Source organism: Harmonia axyridis, chromosome 7, assembly GCF_914767665.1.
Source record: "Harmonia axyridis chromosome 7, icHarAxyr1.1, whole genome shotgun sequence".
Taxonomy (NCBI): domain Eukaryota; kingdom Metazoa; phylum Arthropoda; class Insecta; order Coleoptera; family Coccinellidae; genus Harmonia; species Harmonia axyridis.
Window position 1 is genome coordinate 32,584,205 of NC_059507.1, and position 21,388 is coordinate 32,605,592.

Below are 21,388 nucleotides of genomic sequence, written 5' to 3' on the forward strand. Positions count from 1 at the left end.
ATTTCAGAGACAACCCCTTTTAAAGAGTTGTGTTTGAAATGGAAGTTAGTTTTAGCTACACTTGGTTAGTAGATGTCTAATGGTTAAAGAGAATAAGTAATACAATCCTTCAATTACAACCATTGTTACAGTTAATTGGAACTTTATCACCAATTATAATCTTGTATGGTAATTTTGAAGAATTGATTGGTTCAGAAATACTGAACTGAATATAACGCAACACAAAAATAAACACGTTAAAAAGAAACAAAAGTAAAAAGATAAGGTTAAAACTAAAACTACAAATATAACATATGCATGAACAAAACAGAAAAACAAACAAAATTAAGGGTATTTTTTTTGGAACCGCCGACGTCGTTACTGTTTCGACTTTGTGATACTTCATTTGATTGATATCGATAAAAGTTCTCACCTCTAGCTGTTTTTATTCTGATCTGGGCTGGTGAGCTTTTGCCAATAGCGTTTTCTGCCCTCAACTCTACTTTGTAGACGGTGTCTGCAAATAAATTCGTCAATTCGTACTGAGTGTATTGGACGGACTGCTCGATTTCTTCGCTGCATTCCCCATCTCTCCATTCGCCATTTACCTTTTCAGTCTGAAAGAAATCAAAAAATACAATTACAAAATTAAAAAGAAATTAAAAAATATAGGTACACCTTTTGACCAAATTTTCATGATAAGGTGACACTTTTGAGAATTTATAAACCTATTTGTGTATAAACAAATCTTGTTTCTGAATAAAAGTGTTCACAACTTAAGGGGTAAGAGAGTATGCGGTGGTCAATGGAGGAACCTCTTTTTTGTATTGAAAATAAGCAAATGTTTTCATTCATACGATTTTGTGACCTGTTTTTTAAACATGGAGACCAAGACATTGTAGTTTTTTATATGAAGTAGAGTAGATTATTGGAATGAAGATCAAATAAAACAGAAAAACCCTCAAGAGTACATCAAAGAAAAGATAGAAAGACTCTTTATTCGTCCAGAGTATCTTTTGTCAGAAGTTAACCTAAGTAAAGATATGGGTTAACATAAGATACTGCATACAAATCAGTTATATATAACTCCTGAACAGAATGACAGGGCAGAAATAGAAATGCGAAGCTTTGTAAAGGCAGCAAGATCCATGATTAAAAAGAATCTATGGGCAGAAGCAGTAAATACTGCTGTATTTTTTGGATCTAAGCTTTTGAGCTCATGTACCAAAAGCAAAACGTTTGAAAAACATTGAACAAAAAATGTATGTCCTATAGCCTTACAAAACTAAACAACAAAATTTAACTCTATAAAACCTCACGATGCAATTATTGCATAATTAAATACACTCGATTCACCGACACGTTTCAATTTGTCCGGCGGGGTTTGGACTTCGAGTTATAGAGGTAATTTTTGTTTGTCTTCGACTTATACAGGTAAATATGGTGAAATATATCCGTAAAATAATTTCCAGTTATGCATGGAAATTCTTTCGGTTTAGACAGGTTTTTCCAAGGGGATTGAAAATAATTCGAGTTAACGAGAGTCCACTGTATTTGAATTATTGCATCTCAAAACCATATCGATTAGATTGAAAGAAACCATTATAGACTATTACTTTGCTTTTTTAATTCAAACATGCTATTCCTTATTGATAATTTTCTGAGAGAAATATAACCTACCTGGCAATATCTGATAATATACCGTATGATCGGATCACCATTGCTGTTAGGTACGTTCCACCTCATATCATAACGATCAGCATAAGGACTAACCGCTACCAAATCCTGTCTGCTGCTGCTGTTCTCATCGATGTAACTGTGAGATGGCAGCAGGATTTTAGGTTCGGCCGGTTCTGACCTCCTCGGCATCGAGATAGTCTCCTGGTTACTCCAAGCGCCTATTCCAACATCATTGCGGGCGGCAAAACGGAAATTATAGGTTACTTCCGGCAGTAGGTCCTCCAAGATGTACGGGGCTCCTGTGAATTTACCGAAACATGTAGAGAACTCTTCGTATACAGGTTATAATTTTACGTAAAAGGTAATGCTGCAATAAAGAATTAAAAAATTCGATCCTGGCATTATACTCCCTCGTCCTTTGCTCAAAAAACCCTCCACAATGAGTTCTTTTCAGGCTTGTAGTACCATTACCTTCCGAGAGATGTATTCCTCAGATCTCAAATTCCTATGGGACTTTTAATGTCGCAACACGAATAATAATAATTATTTGTTGAATAATATTAATGTTTATTCAAAGGAGGCAGAGGTATGCTAGACATCATGGAACTTGCCCATTGGCAAATAGAATGCCTACGAACATACTTCAAAGACAAATCAGGCACGTCAGAGGTCTACAAAATACTGTGTGAAGCAGACGAATCAACATCTTTACAACTGCACAAGGAGCAATTGTCATACAACCACCAGACAATCCAAGAAAAACTACAAAGATGGAGAGAAAAGCCCCTACATACGTGGAACTTTCTATCTACACTCAAAACTGAATATTCATACCAAATTTGATCAAAATCAAATAGGAATTGTAGAAGTCAAAAAAAGTTGTTCCGGATGATATGAAATACATTTCTAGAGCGGTAATGTGGAAATCGGACACCAAATTTTTTGAAATCGAAATCACTCAATTTTTTTCAAACCCATTACAATGCTTCCTCTAGCTTTCTCAGGTTCGGAAATAATAATGAAGGATGCAGATCTAACTAGTAGAGTCAATAAATCAATAGCAGATGAATAAAAAGTATATTCACAGAGTCAGTAGATCAATAATTGATAGATTTAGAGGCGGTAGATCAATCGAACTGATAGATTTCGCCAAAGAGTCAGCAGGAGTCAGCTGTGTTGGAGATTTTTCATGTGGAAGGAGTGATATAAAGGAAGTACATCAGTATAAAAGTTACTGCAGTAATTTTCGATAATGGACTAGTTTAGTGATGTTGATAATACTATATTTGACACGATAGAATTAAAATATAGAGCAAAACTGATAAATCAGTGAAAAAATTTTGAAAATCCATCGATAAATGACTGAGAAATAGATTATTTAAATTTACGTATTTTAGCGCTGAACTTCTTTGGCCTCCGACTCGTCTGTGACGTCACGCCACTTGCCTGTGATCGCTACACCATAAATTACATTTAAATACTTAGCCGCGCCAAGGCGTACAGTGTAGTTTTAGTTTTAACTCGAGTTTTGTTTTTATGTCACCATAATGGAAGAAGGATTCGTGAAAGGACAAAGTGACAATTTGCCTAAAATAGATATATTCGCAGTGATGGAGTTTTTTTATTCAAATCCATCTTATGTCAGTGCTGAAATAAAAGGAGTTAAACTTCACACACATATGAAGTAGTTTTAGGTCCATTTAGGTCACGCCTCATTAATTTGCACCACTTCTTCCTTTTATTCATGTCATTTGGTACATGAAAAAACAATTTATTGGGGTTTTTAATTGTCGTGCTTGCACACATAGGCACAATACAATATTTGTAGGTTTTTTTTTATTTCAGCCATCGTGTAACGAGCAAAACACGACACGAATGGCACAAGTGATTCTACACCAATGAATTCGTAAGCACTCTGCGAATACCAGTCGCCTCGTGTAAGTGGCGTGACGTCACACACTAGACGCTGCGTACTATGAAATTATTTTTCCAAGCGCAACTTCAATGTCCCATAACTTTTTCATTTCTAGAGATATTTCAATGATTCTTCCACATTTTTGTTTCATTTTACTTGAATTTTTAGAATCCTTAACAAAAAAATGAAAACTAGTCCATTGCATTCCTGTCATTAAGATTCATCATCATCAAACTTGTTGATCAATCTTGCCAAAAAACCCAATTGAAAAAATTATACGACACTTTAAATATGATTGAGTAGTCCAAATCTGTCACTTACCATAACTCCATGTGTGATTCCTGGCGTAATCCCAAGTCATCTCCCTCTCAGGTTTATACTGCACAGTGAGGGTCTTCAACGGCAAACCGTCCTCTAGTGGAGGCCCTTCCACCCTGAACTTGATGGTTGTGGCAGTGATACTTTGTGTCTTGGCCTGCTGTATCATCTGAGGCTTGTATGCCTGCTGCAATTGCAAGGATATCACATCCTGCCCTAACTTGTTTGTGGCCACGCATTCATAAGCGGAATAGAAACCCTTCTCGTTGCCAGGATAAACGATGAGGTTGGATACGGGGGAAGTACCCTCGATTTTGAAGTTTGGCGAATCTTTTAATTCGATGCCACCGTGTTTCCATACAATCGTTGCATTGGGTATGGCCTCCGGGATGCAGGAGATGTTGCCAGGTCGTCTACCCCAGGTCCAGGTTGGTGGTCGGTTCTTCGTCCTTTCGAATGTTGGGGGGAATTCCACTGTTATGTGACCGTTTTTGAGGGCTGTCCCTAGAAGATGAGAATAGAATATTCAGTATGTATTTTGAAAATATATATAAGTCACATGAAAATATAGCGAGCAAACATTGAAACACTCAAAAAAAAAAAATACCGAAATAATTTTAAAGAAAATGAAATCGGTTCAGTTACAACATTTGAAACTCAAAAATGATTGTGTCGATTTTCGATGTTGCGGATTTATCAGTCAAATGATGCTACATTTTACTAGGATAAAGTTTTCTCCAAGTTGGTCTGAAAATCTCTTTATCATCTTTGGGATTGCCTTGTATAGTATATCCAAAGTCACTTGAACTAGTCTATAAAAACGCTTGGCCAGAGATAATTGCAAAACAGTCATAAACCATAGGCGCACACTTCTCAAACCCTTGAGTTGAAAATAATATTTTTGCGTATGTATGGGACACAGATGTCGATTCTTTCAGAAAATTTGTGACGTGAGTAGCTTTCGCTGTTACATCGAAAATGATACTATGTCATTCTACGGTGTTATAATTTGATTATTCTTTATTCTCGACATGTAATATACTATCAAGGAACGTTATCAACGATGATGAACTGATCGTTGCATAGAATTATAAGAGCACGAAAATGTTGGAGATGAATTCGGAAATGTTCTGTCTGAAGATAAGACAAACTAGGGTAGAATAGGTGCATGACCTTGAGATCCTTGAGTGACATCAACTCACTCAAAAAGTTTTTCGGAAAAAACCTATATTTTTTCTCAAGCAGATCCTATACTTAAAGAGTTATCGAGGAAAAACTTGAACTAAGGAAAACTGCAATTTCTCATTGAATGGAGTAGTCTATGACTTCCAGAAAACATAAAAAGAAACTAAAAAGTCGAAATTTCATGAATTGTAGTAAATTTTTCGTAAAGATGGTTGAAAATCCATGATCCAATTAAGTTTTCAATTACGAATAATTAATGACATTTCATGAAATGTCAAATTTAGTTATCCGAATTTCGATTTTAGTTTATGTTTTCCGGAAGTCATAGACCGAGTCATAGACTACTGCACTCAGTTAGAAATTGTAGTACCTATTTCCTCAGTACAAGTTTTTCCTCGATAACTCTTAAAATTTTCGTATTCATAATCAGAATAAATATTCAAAGATATAGGTAACCTATTATTAAAACTGAATCCCTGTCATATATCAATTCTAACTTTGAAAGTAAATGGAGGAATGGATTTGATTGCGAAATGTCCATCTTTTTTTACATAAGCCATAGAATTGTGCCGAACATCATAGTCGAAATCATTAAAAGCATCAGTCACACAACGAACTAAATCTACGTAAAAATGCATTTCAATAATACCCTTATGGACCACACTGGTCTATGCGAATTATAAGAAAGTAATTAAGACGTGATAGATGCAGCCAATGAGTGTAACCAAAAACGCTCTCAAAGTGGAAAGGGGAATACGAGGGGAAATATTAAACCAATAAGATCAATCTAATCGGGACATTCTTGTTTCCAAGACGATTTGCTAAATACCGGGGTTTATTTGAGAGTATTGATAGCAATATTTTCATAAATTCCGAAAGAATTTCTGAAAACTTGGACAACCCTTGTATACTTGAAATATTCAGGCTTCCTCCAAGTGACTTTGGATATACTATAACTGTGTAATTGATTCATCTAACCTGCTGGATTTTCGGCAATGCATCTGTACAGTCCATCGTCAGATCTGTTCAAATTAGAAATGACCAGTGTTCCAATGCTTTCCCCCTTGTCTGTTATTATCTGATGGTCCAACGTGATTCTGCTGTCCAAAGGTTGTTTGCCAAAGTCGAATGGAGCCTTGTTACTCAATTTCTGGAAATGTACCTTCGGTGGTGGTCTGCCTTGGGCCTTGCAGATTATTTTGGTTTCTGTGTGGATTGGAGCAGTTACATTGATAAGCTCGAAAATGCGTGGTTTAACCAGTACCTGTAAAGAAAATGCACATTTTTACAATTTGGAATGGTTTCTATTTTTAGTTGGTATGCGATACCATATACACTGCGCAAAAAAATTAACGCACATTCTGAAAATCTCAATTTTGATGAAAGTTAACTCTATATTGACTTTATAACTTATTTTTTATGTTCTCTCGGTGAGGTTTTGAACGAAACAAGACAATGGAAGAAAAATTCAGGATTTCACCGAATCTTATGTGAAAGAAGAGAAATAAACAATTTTCAAAATACTGGAATGCTGATAAGTGATTTAATACTTGGTATTTCCACCCCTTGCGTTAATTACAGCTCGGCAACGACGGTTCATACTCAAAATGAGTGATCTTAAAATGTTCTGATCTAATCCTTCCCAGATTTCTCTGAGTTGGATTTCTAAGTCTCATTAAGAGTAGCTGAATGATTTTCTGAACTTCTCAGCCTTCTATTGAGGTTGTCCCAAACCTGTTCGATCGTATTGAAATCTAGACTTCTTGCTGGCCATTCCATTCGAGAGACTTCAACCTCTTCAAGGTACTCCTGAACGATGCGCGCACGATGGGGTCTGGCATTATCGTCCATAAAAATGAAATTTTCACCAATGTATGGGGCGAATGGCACTACATGCTCTTCAAAAATGGTCTTTATATACCTATCAGCATTCATAGCTCCATTATCAACGACCACTAGATCTGTGCGAGCAGTAAAAGTCCACCCTTCTTCTCGCAAAACTACCGCTTGGGCACATTCCTCTTGGGTCAAATTCTGTGTTTCGCGTTGCATAGCGATCGAGTGTAGAAAATCAAACGAAAGAAAAACTATTGATCACTAGAATTGATCGAGAACAACTGATTTCAGAATGGAGCCAATACATTCAAAATCTGATTAGCTCATCTTTTTTTATTTCTGCTGGGAAAAAACATCTGTATTGAAGAAAAACGTTGAAAGTGGATAACATATGCATGCATAATTCTGATAAAAATAATTATCATTGAGAACACCTTCAGTTGTAGAATAAATTTGAGATTTCCATAATGTGCGTTAATTTTTTTGCGCAGTGTATTTAGATTTTGTTATTTGGTATCAAAAACTCACTTTGAAATCTACAGTGGTTTCAGCTTGACCAGCCTCATTTGTTGCCACACACTTGTACAAAGATTGATCGTTGAACTCAACCCTGCTGATGTGTAGTTCTCCATTTATTTCCTTGACGTTGAATCTGTCTGCTTTTCTCAAGTCCTCAGAGGTGCCAACGTTGATCCAGGTATATTTTGGTGGTGGTTTTCCACTAGCGATACATTTCACTGAGGCCGAATCCCCCTCTGTCACTGATACTGTTGGAATTGGCTCGATTTTGGGAGGAATGAGCACTTCAACCTGAAATCGAAAATTTATTTGAAAGATACTGAATTATGTTAAAAGTGGGCAAAATGCAATAGGCAAATTTACAACTCATTTCAGTGCGATTTTTGTTGCGATTTGCAAAAAAATTTTCTCACTACTTTTATTCTATAAAAATTATTTTGAATTCCATATGAAATCCTTTTTCAACTTGAAATCATTTTCCAATTTATCAAAAGATGTTTTGTCGGTTTCATAAAAAAAAACGTCCTGTATTGTTTAAAAGTATTAGAAAGATTGCATTTTAGTATGGTATATCCAAAGTCACTTGGAGGAAGCCAGAATGTTTCGATTATACAAAGGTTGTCCAAATTTCCAGAAATTCCGTTATGGACTAGTTCAAGTGACTTTGGATATACTATACCTATTTGTATTTTCATAACTAATTGAGAGCGCCTACCTATCTATTCGATTTCAAAAAAATTGGTGCTCGGCAATTTTTTTATTTTACTAATCATTTTTGTGTCAAAAGGTATAGGACTTATTTTATTAACTGATTTTTTGTACCGGTAAAATGTCCGGTACGCCGGTCCTGGAGGCGACCCTGTTTCTAGTAAATGGCAGAATTCTTCTTGTAATGCAAGGTTAGGTCCCTTGGTTCCATATTTCCTCTGATAGATGGCTTTGCTTTTCACATTTGAGATCGGCATCAGATATGTGGCCCGATAATTATAATGTTGTAACAAGAGAGTCGCAAAAAATAGGAAATGAAAAAATATTATAAAGTACAATTGCTATAACACTTATCAAAACTTCAACTACAAATTTTCTTCTTAAAAAACAGGGCGAGTCAATTATAGTGTTCGATCGGATGATAGATAACTTGAAAATTTTGGGCTCAGAGAATGATTAAATTTTGACGGAATCGTCAGCACTCAGCAGATTATTTTTGTCTCTACAGGCTGGTCTGAAAGTGGTGAAATTCGAAAATACCCTGTTTTTTATGAGAATGCCCAATTTTATATCATACTCATTATAGTCATAATCTCCATGAAATTCTGATTTCAAAATATCCCACTTGTCATATGTGTTACTTTTTGACGTAGGCTACATTTTCGAAAATTTTCATTGAAATAATGATTTAAACAGAATATCAGAATTAGGTTTAGATTGAATTTTGTTGGAACTCTGATCACAAATTAACATTATTTTTTCACATTAATATTATTATGTATATTAAAACAATTTCCATTAATTAATTAATCATATCTTGAAAACCGATCGTTTCCAATGGCCCACTCTGTATATAGAATAAATATTTAAAGCTTTGGGCAAGAAGTGTCATCAGAAAACTCAACCAGAATAGCAAAAAAAATTGTTCAGAGCCCTATCTAGGTACTATTGCGCCTGTGGCTTCCTCTTTTCGAAGATTTATTTATTTTTTCATCCATAATTTTTTTTATAGTATTTTTTTGTTCATAATTTAAGTCATATATTTTCGTTGTGCTGATCTTGTGATTATTTTAGGTTAAGTACGCAAAATTCTAGGGAAGGCTAGCAATATTTAAAATGTTTCCAGAATCCTCGGCATCGCTCGTTGTGAGGCTTATACATATAAACCGAGTTGTGATCTTTCGAATTATTTCGACAGGTGCTAGAGTATTTTTTTCTTTTAATATTTTTGGGCGCCCCTGCGGACCTCGCGCCCGTGGCAAGTGCCACCTTTGCCACGGCCTCTGAAAATGTTCAATAATAAGTGAATATAAATTACCAATTTGAAACTATTGGCCAATTGCCAATTGCACCTTTGGAGACCACGAATACCAATACTGTACTACTGTACTGTACTAGTAGTATATGCCTCAAAGGCGCAATTGGTTCATGCTCAAACTTCACTACTTTTCTGTTCCAGACAAAAGCTCTGGACGGCGTACGTTGATTTTTGTATTCGATTTTCATATTCTACATTTCTACACATTCCAAAACGTAAACTGAAAAATTTTCAAATTCTAAGATCTATACTAACTCATAGAAAATTGACAAACCTTAATTTCTGTAGACTTAATCTGTCCAGTAGAAATGACAACGGCTGTACATCTGTAAACACCATCGTCTGATTCCCTGACATTTTTTATGGTGAGTCCTTGTTGTTCAACTATGTATCGATCTTGGGTTACAATGTTAACGTCGTCCTTATACCAATCCACAGTGGGATAAGGGTTTCCTTTAACTTCGCACTTGATGGTGTAATCGGTGTTAATTATAGGGTATTGATTTTGTGGAGCGTTTACGAAGGTTATGTCCTCTGAAAAATAGTTTCAATTAGTTTACAATGGACGAGTTTAGTGATGTTGATAATACTATATTTGACACTATAGAATTAAAATATAGAGCAAAACTGATAAATCAGTGAAAAAATTTTAAAAATCCATCAGAAATAGATTATTTAAATTTACGTATTTTAGCGCGGAACGTCTTTGGTCTCCGACTCGTCTGTGACGTCACGCCACTTGCCTGTGATCGCTACACCATAAATTACGTTTAAATACTTAGCCGCGCCAAGGCTCTCGCGCCGTATTTGTACAGTGTAGTTTTAACTCGAGTTTTGGTTTTACGTCACCATAATGGAAGAAGGCTTCGTGAAAGGACAAAGTGACAATTTGCCTAAAATAGATATATTCGCAGTGATGAAGTTTTTTTCTTCAAAGCCATCTTATGTCGGTGCTGAAATAAAAGGAGTTAAACTTTTCAAGTAAGTATCTACTTTTGAGTTTGCTTCATCATGGTTCAACTTATAACGATGATTTATTTAGAAAACGTTTCATAAACAGTTTGTAGTTGAGTACTGGTTGTTGAAGTCTATCCATTATCAATGTCAAAACATATTTATGTGAGGAGTAAAAAGTAAAAAGAGTAAAAAGTAATGTTTACTGCCCGTATAAAAACCGGTATGAATCAATTCTATCTAAGTGGACCACTTCTTCCTTTGTTTCATGTCATTTTGTACATGAAAAAACAATTTATTGGGGTTTTTAATTGTCGTGCTTGCACACATAAGCACAATACAATATTTGTAGGATTTCTTTTTATTTTAGCCATCGTGTAACGAACAAAACACGACACGAACGGCACAAGTGATTGTACACCAATGAATTCGTAAGCACTCTGCGAATACCAGTCGCCTCGTGTAAGTGGCGTGACGTCACACACTAGACGCTGCGTACTATGAAATTATTCTTCCAAGCGCAACTTCAAAGTCCCATAACTTTTTCATTTCTAGAGATATTTCAATGATTCTTCCACATTTTTGTTTCATTTTACTTAAATTTTTAGAATTAATCCTTAACAAAAAAATGAAAACTAGTCAATTATTGATTATTGTTGTTAAATGTGCTTGAAGATAACGACATGTATCGTCTGAAGATGAATAAGAATATTGGTGAAGACTTACCATAAATTTCCAAGGTGACATTGTTCTTCAGCTCGACTGAGTTAGCATATTTTGCGACACAAGTGTAAGTACCGGCGTGTTCGGTCCTCAGAGAGGGGAAAACAACCATCAAACCAATATCTCCTGGAAGATTCTGCAAAAAAATTTAGTCCTAGTTAATTAACTAAGAAATACGAGTGAAATGTTAAGAAAAAAATTTTTTCTATTTTTATTGATTCATTGGTGATGGGACTCAATCCTATTTTCAACTCCTAACTAGGGATTCACGGCTTGGCCTGATTTTCAAGCTACTTGGCTTGAGCTTGACTTGATTTCAAGTCAAGTAAATATCAACTGTTTTGGAACATAACATAAATTGAATCACTATAAATCATAACAAAATGAAAAATAATAACAAATGAATTAATTTCATCATTTTCTATTCAGGATCTAAGACACAGATGTTTGCCTCATCTATTGCGGGTTTTTGTAAATGTAAGAGCAGCTCTGGAAAATTGTCTTTCAACAGAAGCTGAAGATGATGGCGTTGTTAAAAAATTCTTGCCCATTTTGTCCAAGTTTGGTAAGATATTTCTGAAAATACCAAAATCTACCAATAGATTTCATAGAAATGTGAGAAAACTACTAATCAAGTCACACTGGAGAATGCTTCAGTCTCTCTGCGCTCGAGGAATTCCTCGCGCACGAAATTGCAGAAATATATACTGTGCGCCGCGTGCATATCAAGCTCAAGTAATATCAAGCAGCTTGATATTAAGTCAAGCAATTAATATCTAAAATCAAGTCAAGTCAAGCTCAAGTACGTAATTTTCCACGAGCTTGATTTTCAAGTCAAGTAGTTGGTTAAAATGTCAAGCTACTACGCTTGATGAATCCTCACTCCTAACCGCTGCTAGAATCTCTATAGTTGTAGCGTGCAGCTAGCAGCTGAGTCAGTGAAATTCAAGTAGACCGGAGATGAAAAGTAAAGGATTTTCCAATAAGAGGATGCTGACTGCGAAATTTTTACAATTTTGTAGTGAGTTTTAACAATTTCATTCCGTTGTTGAAGCATGTAGCGTTCCATTTTTAGTATTGGCGTAGTTTTTACAAGGACTGGGACTTTTTCGCCTTTTTGTATTCGAATATTAATTCCTGAATTTATACGATTATTCGAATAATTCATTCAAACAAATATTCATGCTTGATTATTCATGAATATTCAACTATTCGTTGAATATTCAATGATTATTCATTCATTATTCAGTGATTATTCAATGAATATTCAGAGATTATTCAATAAATATTCAGTAATTATTCAGTGATTAAACTCATTTTTAATACCATCAATATCAACTTCGTCAGAACGCGCGTTTTCTAGAGCTGGTAATATAATTACCGCTAAATGTGCATGTCGGAAAGGTTTATCAGTTCAAATGATTTGTTTTCTTTCACAAAATCTGCAAAGTAAATATCCAACTATACTCACCGAATACAAAACTATTCACTGAATAATCAGTGAATAGTCGAGTATTCACTGATTATTAATGCATATAAAACTAGTCATTGAATATTCAACTATTCACTGAATACTCGACTATTCACTGATTATTCATGAATAGAAAAGTAGTCATTAAATATTCAACTATTCAGTGAATACTCGACTATTCACTGAATATTCAATTATTCAGTGAATATTCATGAATATTCGAATAATGCAAAACTCAATTATTCGAATGAATATTCATTGAATATTCGAATATTCAAATCATTAATTCATGATTCCCAGCCTTATATTTTACTTGTCAATTGTCAAAGGAATGTAGCTGCCCAGATGGCAGGCTTGTCAAAATGAAACCTCTTATTGGCAAACCCTTTATTACTTCGAAAAAGAAACGATAGGATATGATGAGTTGTAGTCATATGGAATAAATGAATGAATGAATAAATACATAACTAAATGAAAATTGTACAAAAGAAGAGGTCAAATTAGTTCAACGACCCTGCATACGAATGTTTTAAGTAGGTACCTACCTGTAGGTACATGTGGTTTCTGTTGTTGGAGTCAATTCTTCTGTTCTTCGGATCTAACCACTCGATTTGCGTTATCAGTTTTGTATCTCGAACTACTGGTTTACATGTGAGTGCCATCTTTTCTCCTATAGCTTTCGAAACCACTACGAAACGGGGCATAATATCCAGATGTTCCGGTGGTTCCGGTTGACATGATGCTGTAATAGAAAGAAATCAGCATTAGATTCAATAAGATAAATAAAAAGATATAACACTGTGGTTTGTTATTTCTTCTTATTCTACATCTCGAATCATTAAAATGGGTGGTTTACATTATTTTTTTATGTAGTACCAAAATGGGAGTAGTCTGTTTTACTGAAAACTGTGTGCATCATGTGGAATGTATACTTGACCAACCTCTCTGAAACATTTTCTTCGAGTTCATAATGGTTCAAATATTCAAAGTCAATGTTTTGGATAGATAAGATGTACTGAAATTCATTCATGAGGCTCCAAATAAGTATTTGGTGGATGCCATCGGCAAAAACTTGTGAATATCTTAGTTAGTCACGTATAAGATGGAAAGTATTTTCTTTTAGTAAATTTATCCGAGACAAAAAACAAAAAAAAAGCAATGGAGCCAATATGTTAGTAAGGATATTCAGATTTTTTTTAAATTTGATTTAATTGAATTCTACACATTTTTAAACGTAGACTGTGAACTTTTCAGGTGGTTCTAATTATTGGAAATAATCAAACAAAATATGCTAACTCAACAGAGAATTATTTGAGTAGTACCTATTTACTACTCAAATAATTTCGACAAGACAATGACAAGTTCAATGAAAGAATTTATTGTACTTCACAATGAAAATAACTATATAAATGAATAGGAGAGCTATGAGTATCTTGTTACTGAGTAGCAGCAATTGTAGCACCGCCCATCAATTCTTCAGCCAATTTGTTGTGGTATTCTTCTCTGAGTTTGTTGAAAAGCTCCCTATTCGCTGCACTCTCATAGTGCAATTGTTGTCTGATCTCTTCCGTGTTGGGCATCCAGTAATCTCTTTTTACATAGGCGTAGGCTAGTGATGCAATACTACCACCTAATAAAGGGTACCTCAGTTTCACCACGATATTGTAGAGGCTGATATTCTTCTGCCATTTATTTGCTGCCTCTAAAATCTTCAAAGTTTTTTGAAGTGCAGTTGGTTCAGACATTGCTAGAAAGTTATAAGTGCTGACAAAACACTTCACGTTTGTTACAATAATTTGACAGATGTCAAGCGTCGTCAAGGGTTGCTAATAAAACATTGTTTCAGACAGATTTACTGAACCATTTCGGCATTTCTTGGGATTTTCATATCTTCAATCCTATATTGATGTAGATGTTTGAATCAGGTAGTACTTGAGTGGTTATCCAAGAAGTATCTGGATCTTAGCAAGAATATACTACTCCTCCTCACTGGATTCCTCACAGGGCATTGTAGCCTTAGGAAACTCCTGCTCAGCTGCTGAAGAATGCAGATTCTGTGGGGATATATTTCCCTCCATGATGAGTTGCAATAGACCATACTTGCCATCACGAAACACATAGCCCAGGTAGGATGCTTTCCTTTTCTTAACAGTTGGAAGCAATTCTAGATCTTCATTCATTCTTCTCAGTACCTCCGCATTGGTCACCCTTTCAGTCCATGGTATTCTTAGTATGCGTCTATATAGCCATATTTCAAGGGTCTCTAATTTTCTCATCGTTGTCAGCTTTAACGTCCACCCTTCCACACCATAAAGCAACTTAGAGAGCACGTAGCATTTCGTGGCTCTCCATCAGGTACCAATGCTTAGGTTTCGGTTACTCAAGAGCTTTCTCATTTTTATGAACGTTGATCTTGCAATCTCAATCCTGATCTTAATCTCTAAATCAAGGTCCCATCCATTATTTATTGTGTATCCTAAATACTTATAGCGGTGTACTCTCAGATTGATATTTTGGATATTCCTCTTGCTAATCACCATAAATTTGGTTTTCCTTCTGTCGATCTTAAGTCCAAAATGGTCACTTACTGTAGTTATTCTATTGAGCATCATCTGTAAGTCTTCAATACTATCGAATTGAAACAGCAGTGGTGAAAGGATGCAACCCTGTCTAACTCCCCTAGCGATTGCAATGTCCTGACCCATTTTGTCTCCATGCTTAATGTTTGCTGTTTGATTCCAGTAAAGATTTCTTATAATCTGAATGTCCTTAGTATCAATTCCTGAACGTTGTAATAGCTCTATAAGTTTGTCGTGTTTGACGGTGTCAAACGCTTTCTCATAGTCGATGAAGCAGGCATAGACTTCTTTTTGTTGATCAAGACATTTTTGGACCAAGACCTGCATCGCAAAGAGATCTGAATCTAATCTAATTGATCTAAGTGGTTCCGTTGAAATTGCAGATCACTTTGGATGTATCTTGCTCATGCGCAAACGTGGAATAACTGAGATTTCAATATTTGGGCTATTGAGTGAAGTGAACTGATAGAATTCTTAATTATGGAGTCGAACCCAATCATACAAGACTATTTTTGGCACATAATTCGAAAAATACAGACAAAATGCCAGCCTGCTATTCCTCTGGAACAAGCGTGCAGAAGATTTTCCATTCAGCGATTCCGTATAATCTCAGCCACCAATTCTACGTAATGAATTGCTGCTCTAACATCCGAGAATCCATTACTTTGATGAATAAACGAAATCTTTGTCGGAGAATTGTTAGCGGTTCCATGTTTGCTAACCTCTCTTACGTAGGATCGCTTCCTCACTTGTATTGCTGGTGTTTGTATCTTCCTCCCAGGCGCTGTTTGTTCAGCGTGGATTGAATCTTGAAATCCGAATTAATTTCATGGTTATTCAGCTGTTTACATCCGAAGTTTCACGGTCGATGAAGCAATGCAGGTCGATGTGATGATGGTAGTGACTGCACCAAGCTGTCTTCTATGATCAAAGAGTAGTGAGGCCTTTACATAGAGTAATAAACTTAGATAGAGCGAGTATACGCAAGTTTTACATGTCCCCAACATGGTTAGATTACGTTGTCGGGTTGTGATAAATTTTCAAATTCACAATTTTACTATATCGTTATGAATGTATATCATATTGAATTAAATATATTCATTTGAGTGCTTGAGTGATTAAATATGCAAATTTGGATATTTGGAATCCGATATTTTCCTAATTGTCGAATTTATAATGAGTAGAATATTTATTATTTTCTATATCTACCTGCTGAAATTTAAGGTTTGGCAACTTTTGCTCTCCTAGTGTCATCGGTTGTTTCACGTCGTTTGACGAGCTTGGATTTGTTTTCTGAATTTCTGATATATTTAGGTATTTATTTCAATATATTTTGAGTTAATATGAAACGCTGATTCACTATGGGACATAAGAAGTGCGTTCTTTGTGGAGAAACTCGCGAATTGAGTGAAATATCGTATCACTGATATGTTTTAATTTCCGCGCACTTCATGTCAAATTTGATATTTCATGTTGGGGACAAAATTTGCTTACTGAAAATGACATATGCTCCCTCTATATGTTTATTACTCTCTGAGGACATCACTAGGCTGTCTTCTATGAGCCAAAAGTAGTGAGGTATTTATTTTGGAGCACTTGTCTAACATTAGATTTTGTAATTCTGGCAGCACGATCACAGTTTTCACGGTAAGTGAGTAAGTAGGGGGATCTTTTTAATGAAATGGCCTTATTTTCATGAAAACGACAGCGAAATTTCATCGTGTAGTCTTAGATTCAGACACCGAGAGAAGTGTTTATTTGATATTATCCAAAATGCATTATAGTTAATAAATCATTCATTGGACATATAGAAAAACAAATATTAGTTTCATGGAAATAAATAATTTATTTGATATCCCACCAATAATTATCATTTATTATTACACTTCATTTATTGACTCATAACTTATATTAATAATGCTGAATAAATATCCATTTGAAAGAAATAAATATAGTTGAGGTTAATATATCATTGAGTAATAATTAATAAACCTTATTTATATGTAATATATATCCATGCTGAATAAAAATAATATTTCAATTCAGTAATGGTTAACGTATTTCTATAATTATAATATATTGGTTGTTTCTATTATCCGATTGTTAAGGTCTGAGAAGAACCGTTTGCCTAACTAGGTAATTTTTTAGAGTTCACGTTGAGGGTACCCGGGTTTGAATCCTAGTCATCTTGATCGCATCTGTTCCCTCTAACCACTGTTCTGCCAACATCACTAATAACTATGCAGGTACAAACGATCTAAACCCAAAATTCAGTACAGATGTGCTAAGCGGCGTTCAATAAGCCCATAGAAACACAGATTTTATGTTTAAAAAGGAAATTCAAATCAAGGGAAAAGTTCAAGGACAGATCCTTCAAGGAGATGCGCTGTTTGTTAAGTGATGTGTCCTTAAACTTTTCCACAGATTGGATCGCTAAAATTATGTTAGTTTGTTAATTATTAATAAATCCTATATTCTGAGTGAATAAATTATAAAATTCTTGTAAAAGTTTAATCATAAATTAAAAATGTTCGTTAACTACCAGTTGAAAATTTGTTGACACTGAATTTATGTTATTGGATGTTATTTTATGTGTAGAAAACGTAAGTTCATATAAATTATTTATCACCGAAATATATTAAATATTATCAAATACCTTGTGAACAAATATTTTATTCTCTATTAATAAAATTTTATTGAATACATAATTCAACTATTAATGAATATATCAAATATAAATCTGCTGTAATAATTGTGAATAAATAACCTCCAAATAAGTGCTTTATTAATAAAAAAATATGGATTTCTCTCAGTGGATGGATTTTAAACCTCTGATAACTGACAACAGCCGAACTGTCAGGCGATTAATAAGAAAATTTTCATAGCGATGAACTCCCAGTCTTAACCTTGCCTCCTTCTTGAAAACTTTGCAGACAGTTCTAAATAATTCAGCAGATTCAGATCCAATAATATGAAACTCTTCCGGGGATGGTGGCGAGAGGCAGGTTCGACGGTAAATCTCTTTGAACTCCACCTGAAGTATCTCGCGTCGGAGTTATTTATGGAAACCTCCCCCAGACGGCGCGGCAGTCTGCCTGAACTTTTATATTATTGAATAACGTGATATATAATCTGGGAGACGGGCGCAATACAGCGATAGTTCCCACGTAATGATGAGTAACTCGAGGACTGAAAGAATAGTACAACACGGTGAGAAAAAAAACGGTTTGGTGTATTTATTTTGTAGCATCCCTGACAAATTTTGAATTATTGGTTTATTATTTTCACCTCTTAAGCAGAACATTCCAAATCATGAAAAAACGGCTTATAATATGACAAAGTTTTCCAACTTTTCCAATATCGAACCATCTGCGGTGAGAATAGTTATTTATAATTCGGGAGCAGAAGGCACTGATATTCAAATTCTGTACCAGAATTATACATTATATTCTCTACTTCAGTATCGTAATGAGTCCGTTACAGGTCTAAAACAGTGCTGTAATGAACTCATTACAGCATCATTTTCAGATATATTTTTCGTTTTGTGGTTGTCTATACTAACCAATCCAATCAAATTTCAACAAACGTCAATAATTGTCGATATAATATGATTTGGATATAGTGAAATGATTTGCAACATTATTCGCAAATTCTCTTAATTCTAGTGATGTTAAATCGCTCCTTCGTCGCTCGTTTTCGAATTTCGCATTCGTGTTGGAATATGAGCCCATTCTGCCACTTGTTTTAGAACATACTATTCTCGAATTCACTCTATTTTTATTGAAAATTATGGAATATTTCCATAAATATACCAACTGACAAAGAAACAGTAACACGTAGAAGTAGCTAAGTGAATTTGAAAGTGGTTGGATTATAGGTCTACGGGAGGCGGGGTTGTCATTTGGAGAAATCGCTAACCGTACGAACAGAAATCCAACTACTGTTAAGAGATGTTGTCAAGCGTGGTTTGATAATGCCCAAAATCGAAGCAGAGTATGCAGCGGACGTCGAAGAGGCAGAAATGAAGTTCAAGATCGACGTCTAAGACTTATGGCCATTAGAGACCGATTTGCGACAACTCGATCTATGGCTGATGAGTGGTAAGGAGAACAAGGCCATCCTGTAACTCAGCTCAGCAGGCCAACGATTACAGCGGTGCAGAGAACGTCACCATTGGAAGTGGAATGGCATCAGGTCGTCTTTTCTGATGAATCTCGATTCTTCTTGGGGCACATGATGGCCGAAGAAGGATTAGACGACGTCGGGGAGAAAGACGTGAACCTCAGTTTGATGTTGAGCGTCATGTACACCGGACAGTAGGAATTATGCTATAGGGTGCTATTGCATATGCAAGTAGGTCACCTTTAGTCTTTGTTCGAGGTAACATGACAGCAAATCGTGGAGCCATATCCTTACTTTAACCGGCTTGAGAATCCAATATTTCAGCAAGATAATGCCTGACCTCATGTTGCCAGAGTTAGTTTGAAATTTTTCGAAGTGACCCTTGTGAATCTTTTGCCATGGCCGCCACGATCCCCCGATCTTTCGTTCATAGAGCATGTTTGGGACAGCATGGGTGGAAGGCTTGGAAATTTACCCAAGCCCCCATGCACTTTGGCGGCTCTGAGACATGAAGTACCAAGTGGAACACCCCCATTTTGTCTCAATTTTCCTATTACTCTAGCTGAGCTGATTCCAAACATGTATCACATGTTGATTTCAATTGGTACAGGATGGACAAAAATACAATAGTTTTGTGTGTGCTCATAAAGTAACGCGAAACATTCTTTATTGGTTAAATTAAAAATATTATCAAAAATACTTATTGTCTAGCGGCAATTGGTTTGAATGTAACACCCTGTAGTTTGTTACATTTTAGATTAATAAAAATGAGCTGTTTCCAAACATGTTTGGTACTTGAGGTCTAGCAGACAGAATATGAAATAAATTATTTTTATACATCTTTATTAATCTGAAAATGTAACAAAGTACAGGGTGTTACATTCAAACCAATTGCCGCTGAACAATAAGTATTTTTGATAATATTGTTAATTTAACTAATAAAGAATGTTACGCGTTACTTTATGAACACAAACAAAACTATTGTATTTTTGTCAACCCTGTACCAATTGGAATCAACATGTGATACATTTTTGGAATTAGCTCAGCTAGAGTAATCGGAAAATTGAGACAAAATGGGGGTGTTCCATTTGAAAGAAATGACGGTGACGTCATTACTCGAAAGTAATTCACTCTGTATATTAGATTATTATTTCAAAATACGGTAAATTAAAATGAAAAATCGACGTGTTTCAGGATTATTTCTTAAAATAGTCTGCTTTGCTAAAAATGAATTTAACTACTTGTAAATCTCGACTAACAATTTATAATTTGAAACAGAAAGGTTATCGGGTATGTAGTCAAACTTGAACAAAAGGGAGACAAACCACCGGATTATCAAAACATATATATGAAACCGGACATACTATGAAGTTCTCAGAGGCTAGGTGCTTAAGATCTGAGCGAAATAAATATAAACGAGAGTTTTTGGCGGCGGTTGAAATCATGAGCCATGAAACAAACTTAAATATCTATTCAGATTTTAATGGTATTGATTCCATTTATTGTAACATCGTTCAATTGATTAATATGAGTCAAATTAGATGATTATGCATTAAAGATGTTTCCCTCACTATAAAACGCCTTATAATTCCTTATTTTGTGACGTCACTCGTCCTCTGTTGTCGTTCCTCTCTGTGTCTCTTGTCTTTGTGTTTTTTCTATGTTCTTAACCTTTGACATTATTCGTTCATATGTCTTTTAAGATTTGACTCGTTGTTTAATTCTAGTGTTAAGATTCAGAAAAGTTTTGTTATTTCCTTGCATATTACATATTATATATGGACATAGAAATATTTTTAACATTTAAGACTCACATTGATGTAAGTTCTGCTGTATTGATTTCTGTGTGTTTTTTACAACTTTATGTAATTTTCAGTAGCCCTGAAGAAGGACAAGTTATTGTCCGAAAGCTTGGCTGAAGCAATAAAGAGCTAAAATTGTTCAAGTTTGACTACATACCCGATAACCTTTCTGTTTCAAATTAGAAATGAATTTGTTCCATACTTTACGGACACAGTGTATAAAGTCAAATCTTCACCCTGTATTTACATCGAATCGCACCAGTGGAAGCCACAATCGAC

General features: G+C 35.1%; 1 protein-coding gene across 4 annotated transcripts in view; it reads right to left on the reverse strand.

Moving 5' to 3' along the window:
- Positions 1–21,388, reverse strand: part of LOC123685141 (fasciclin-2) — a 283,040-nt gene that overhangs the window by 8,057 nt on the left and 253,595 nt on the right. For all 4 annotated transcript variants that reach the window (XM_045624738.1, XM_045624737.1, XM_045624739.1 and 1 more), the window contains exons 2-9: positions 13,152–13,348; positions 11,139–11,271; positions 9,733–9,992; positions 7,442–7,723; positions 6,056–6,341; positions 3,896–4,396; positions 1,660–1,958; positions 413–596 (exon numbers count right to left, since the gene is read on the reverse strand). In XM_045624738.1, the coding sequence (XP_045480694.1) occupies positions 413–596; positions 1,660–1,958; positions 3,896–4,396; positions 6,056–6,341; positions 7,442–7,723; positions 9,733–9,992; positions 11,139–11,271; positions 13,152–13,348 (2,142 nt within the window). The remainder of the gene's footprint in view (positions 1–412; positions 597–1,659; positions 1,959–3,895; positions 4,397–6,055; positions 6,342–7,441; positions 7,724–9,732; positions 9,993–11,138; positions 11,272–13,151; positions 13,349–21,388) is intronic.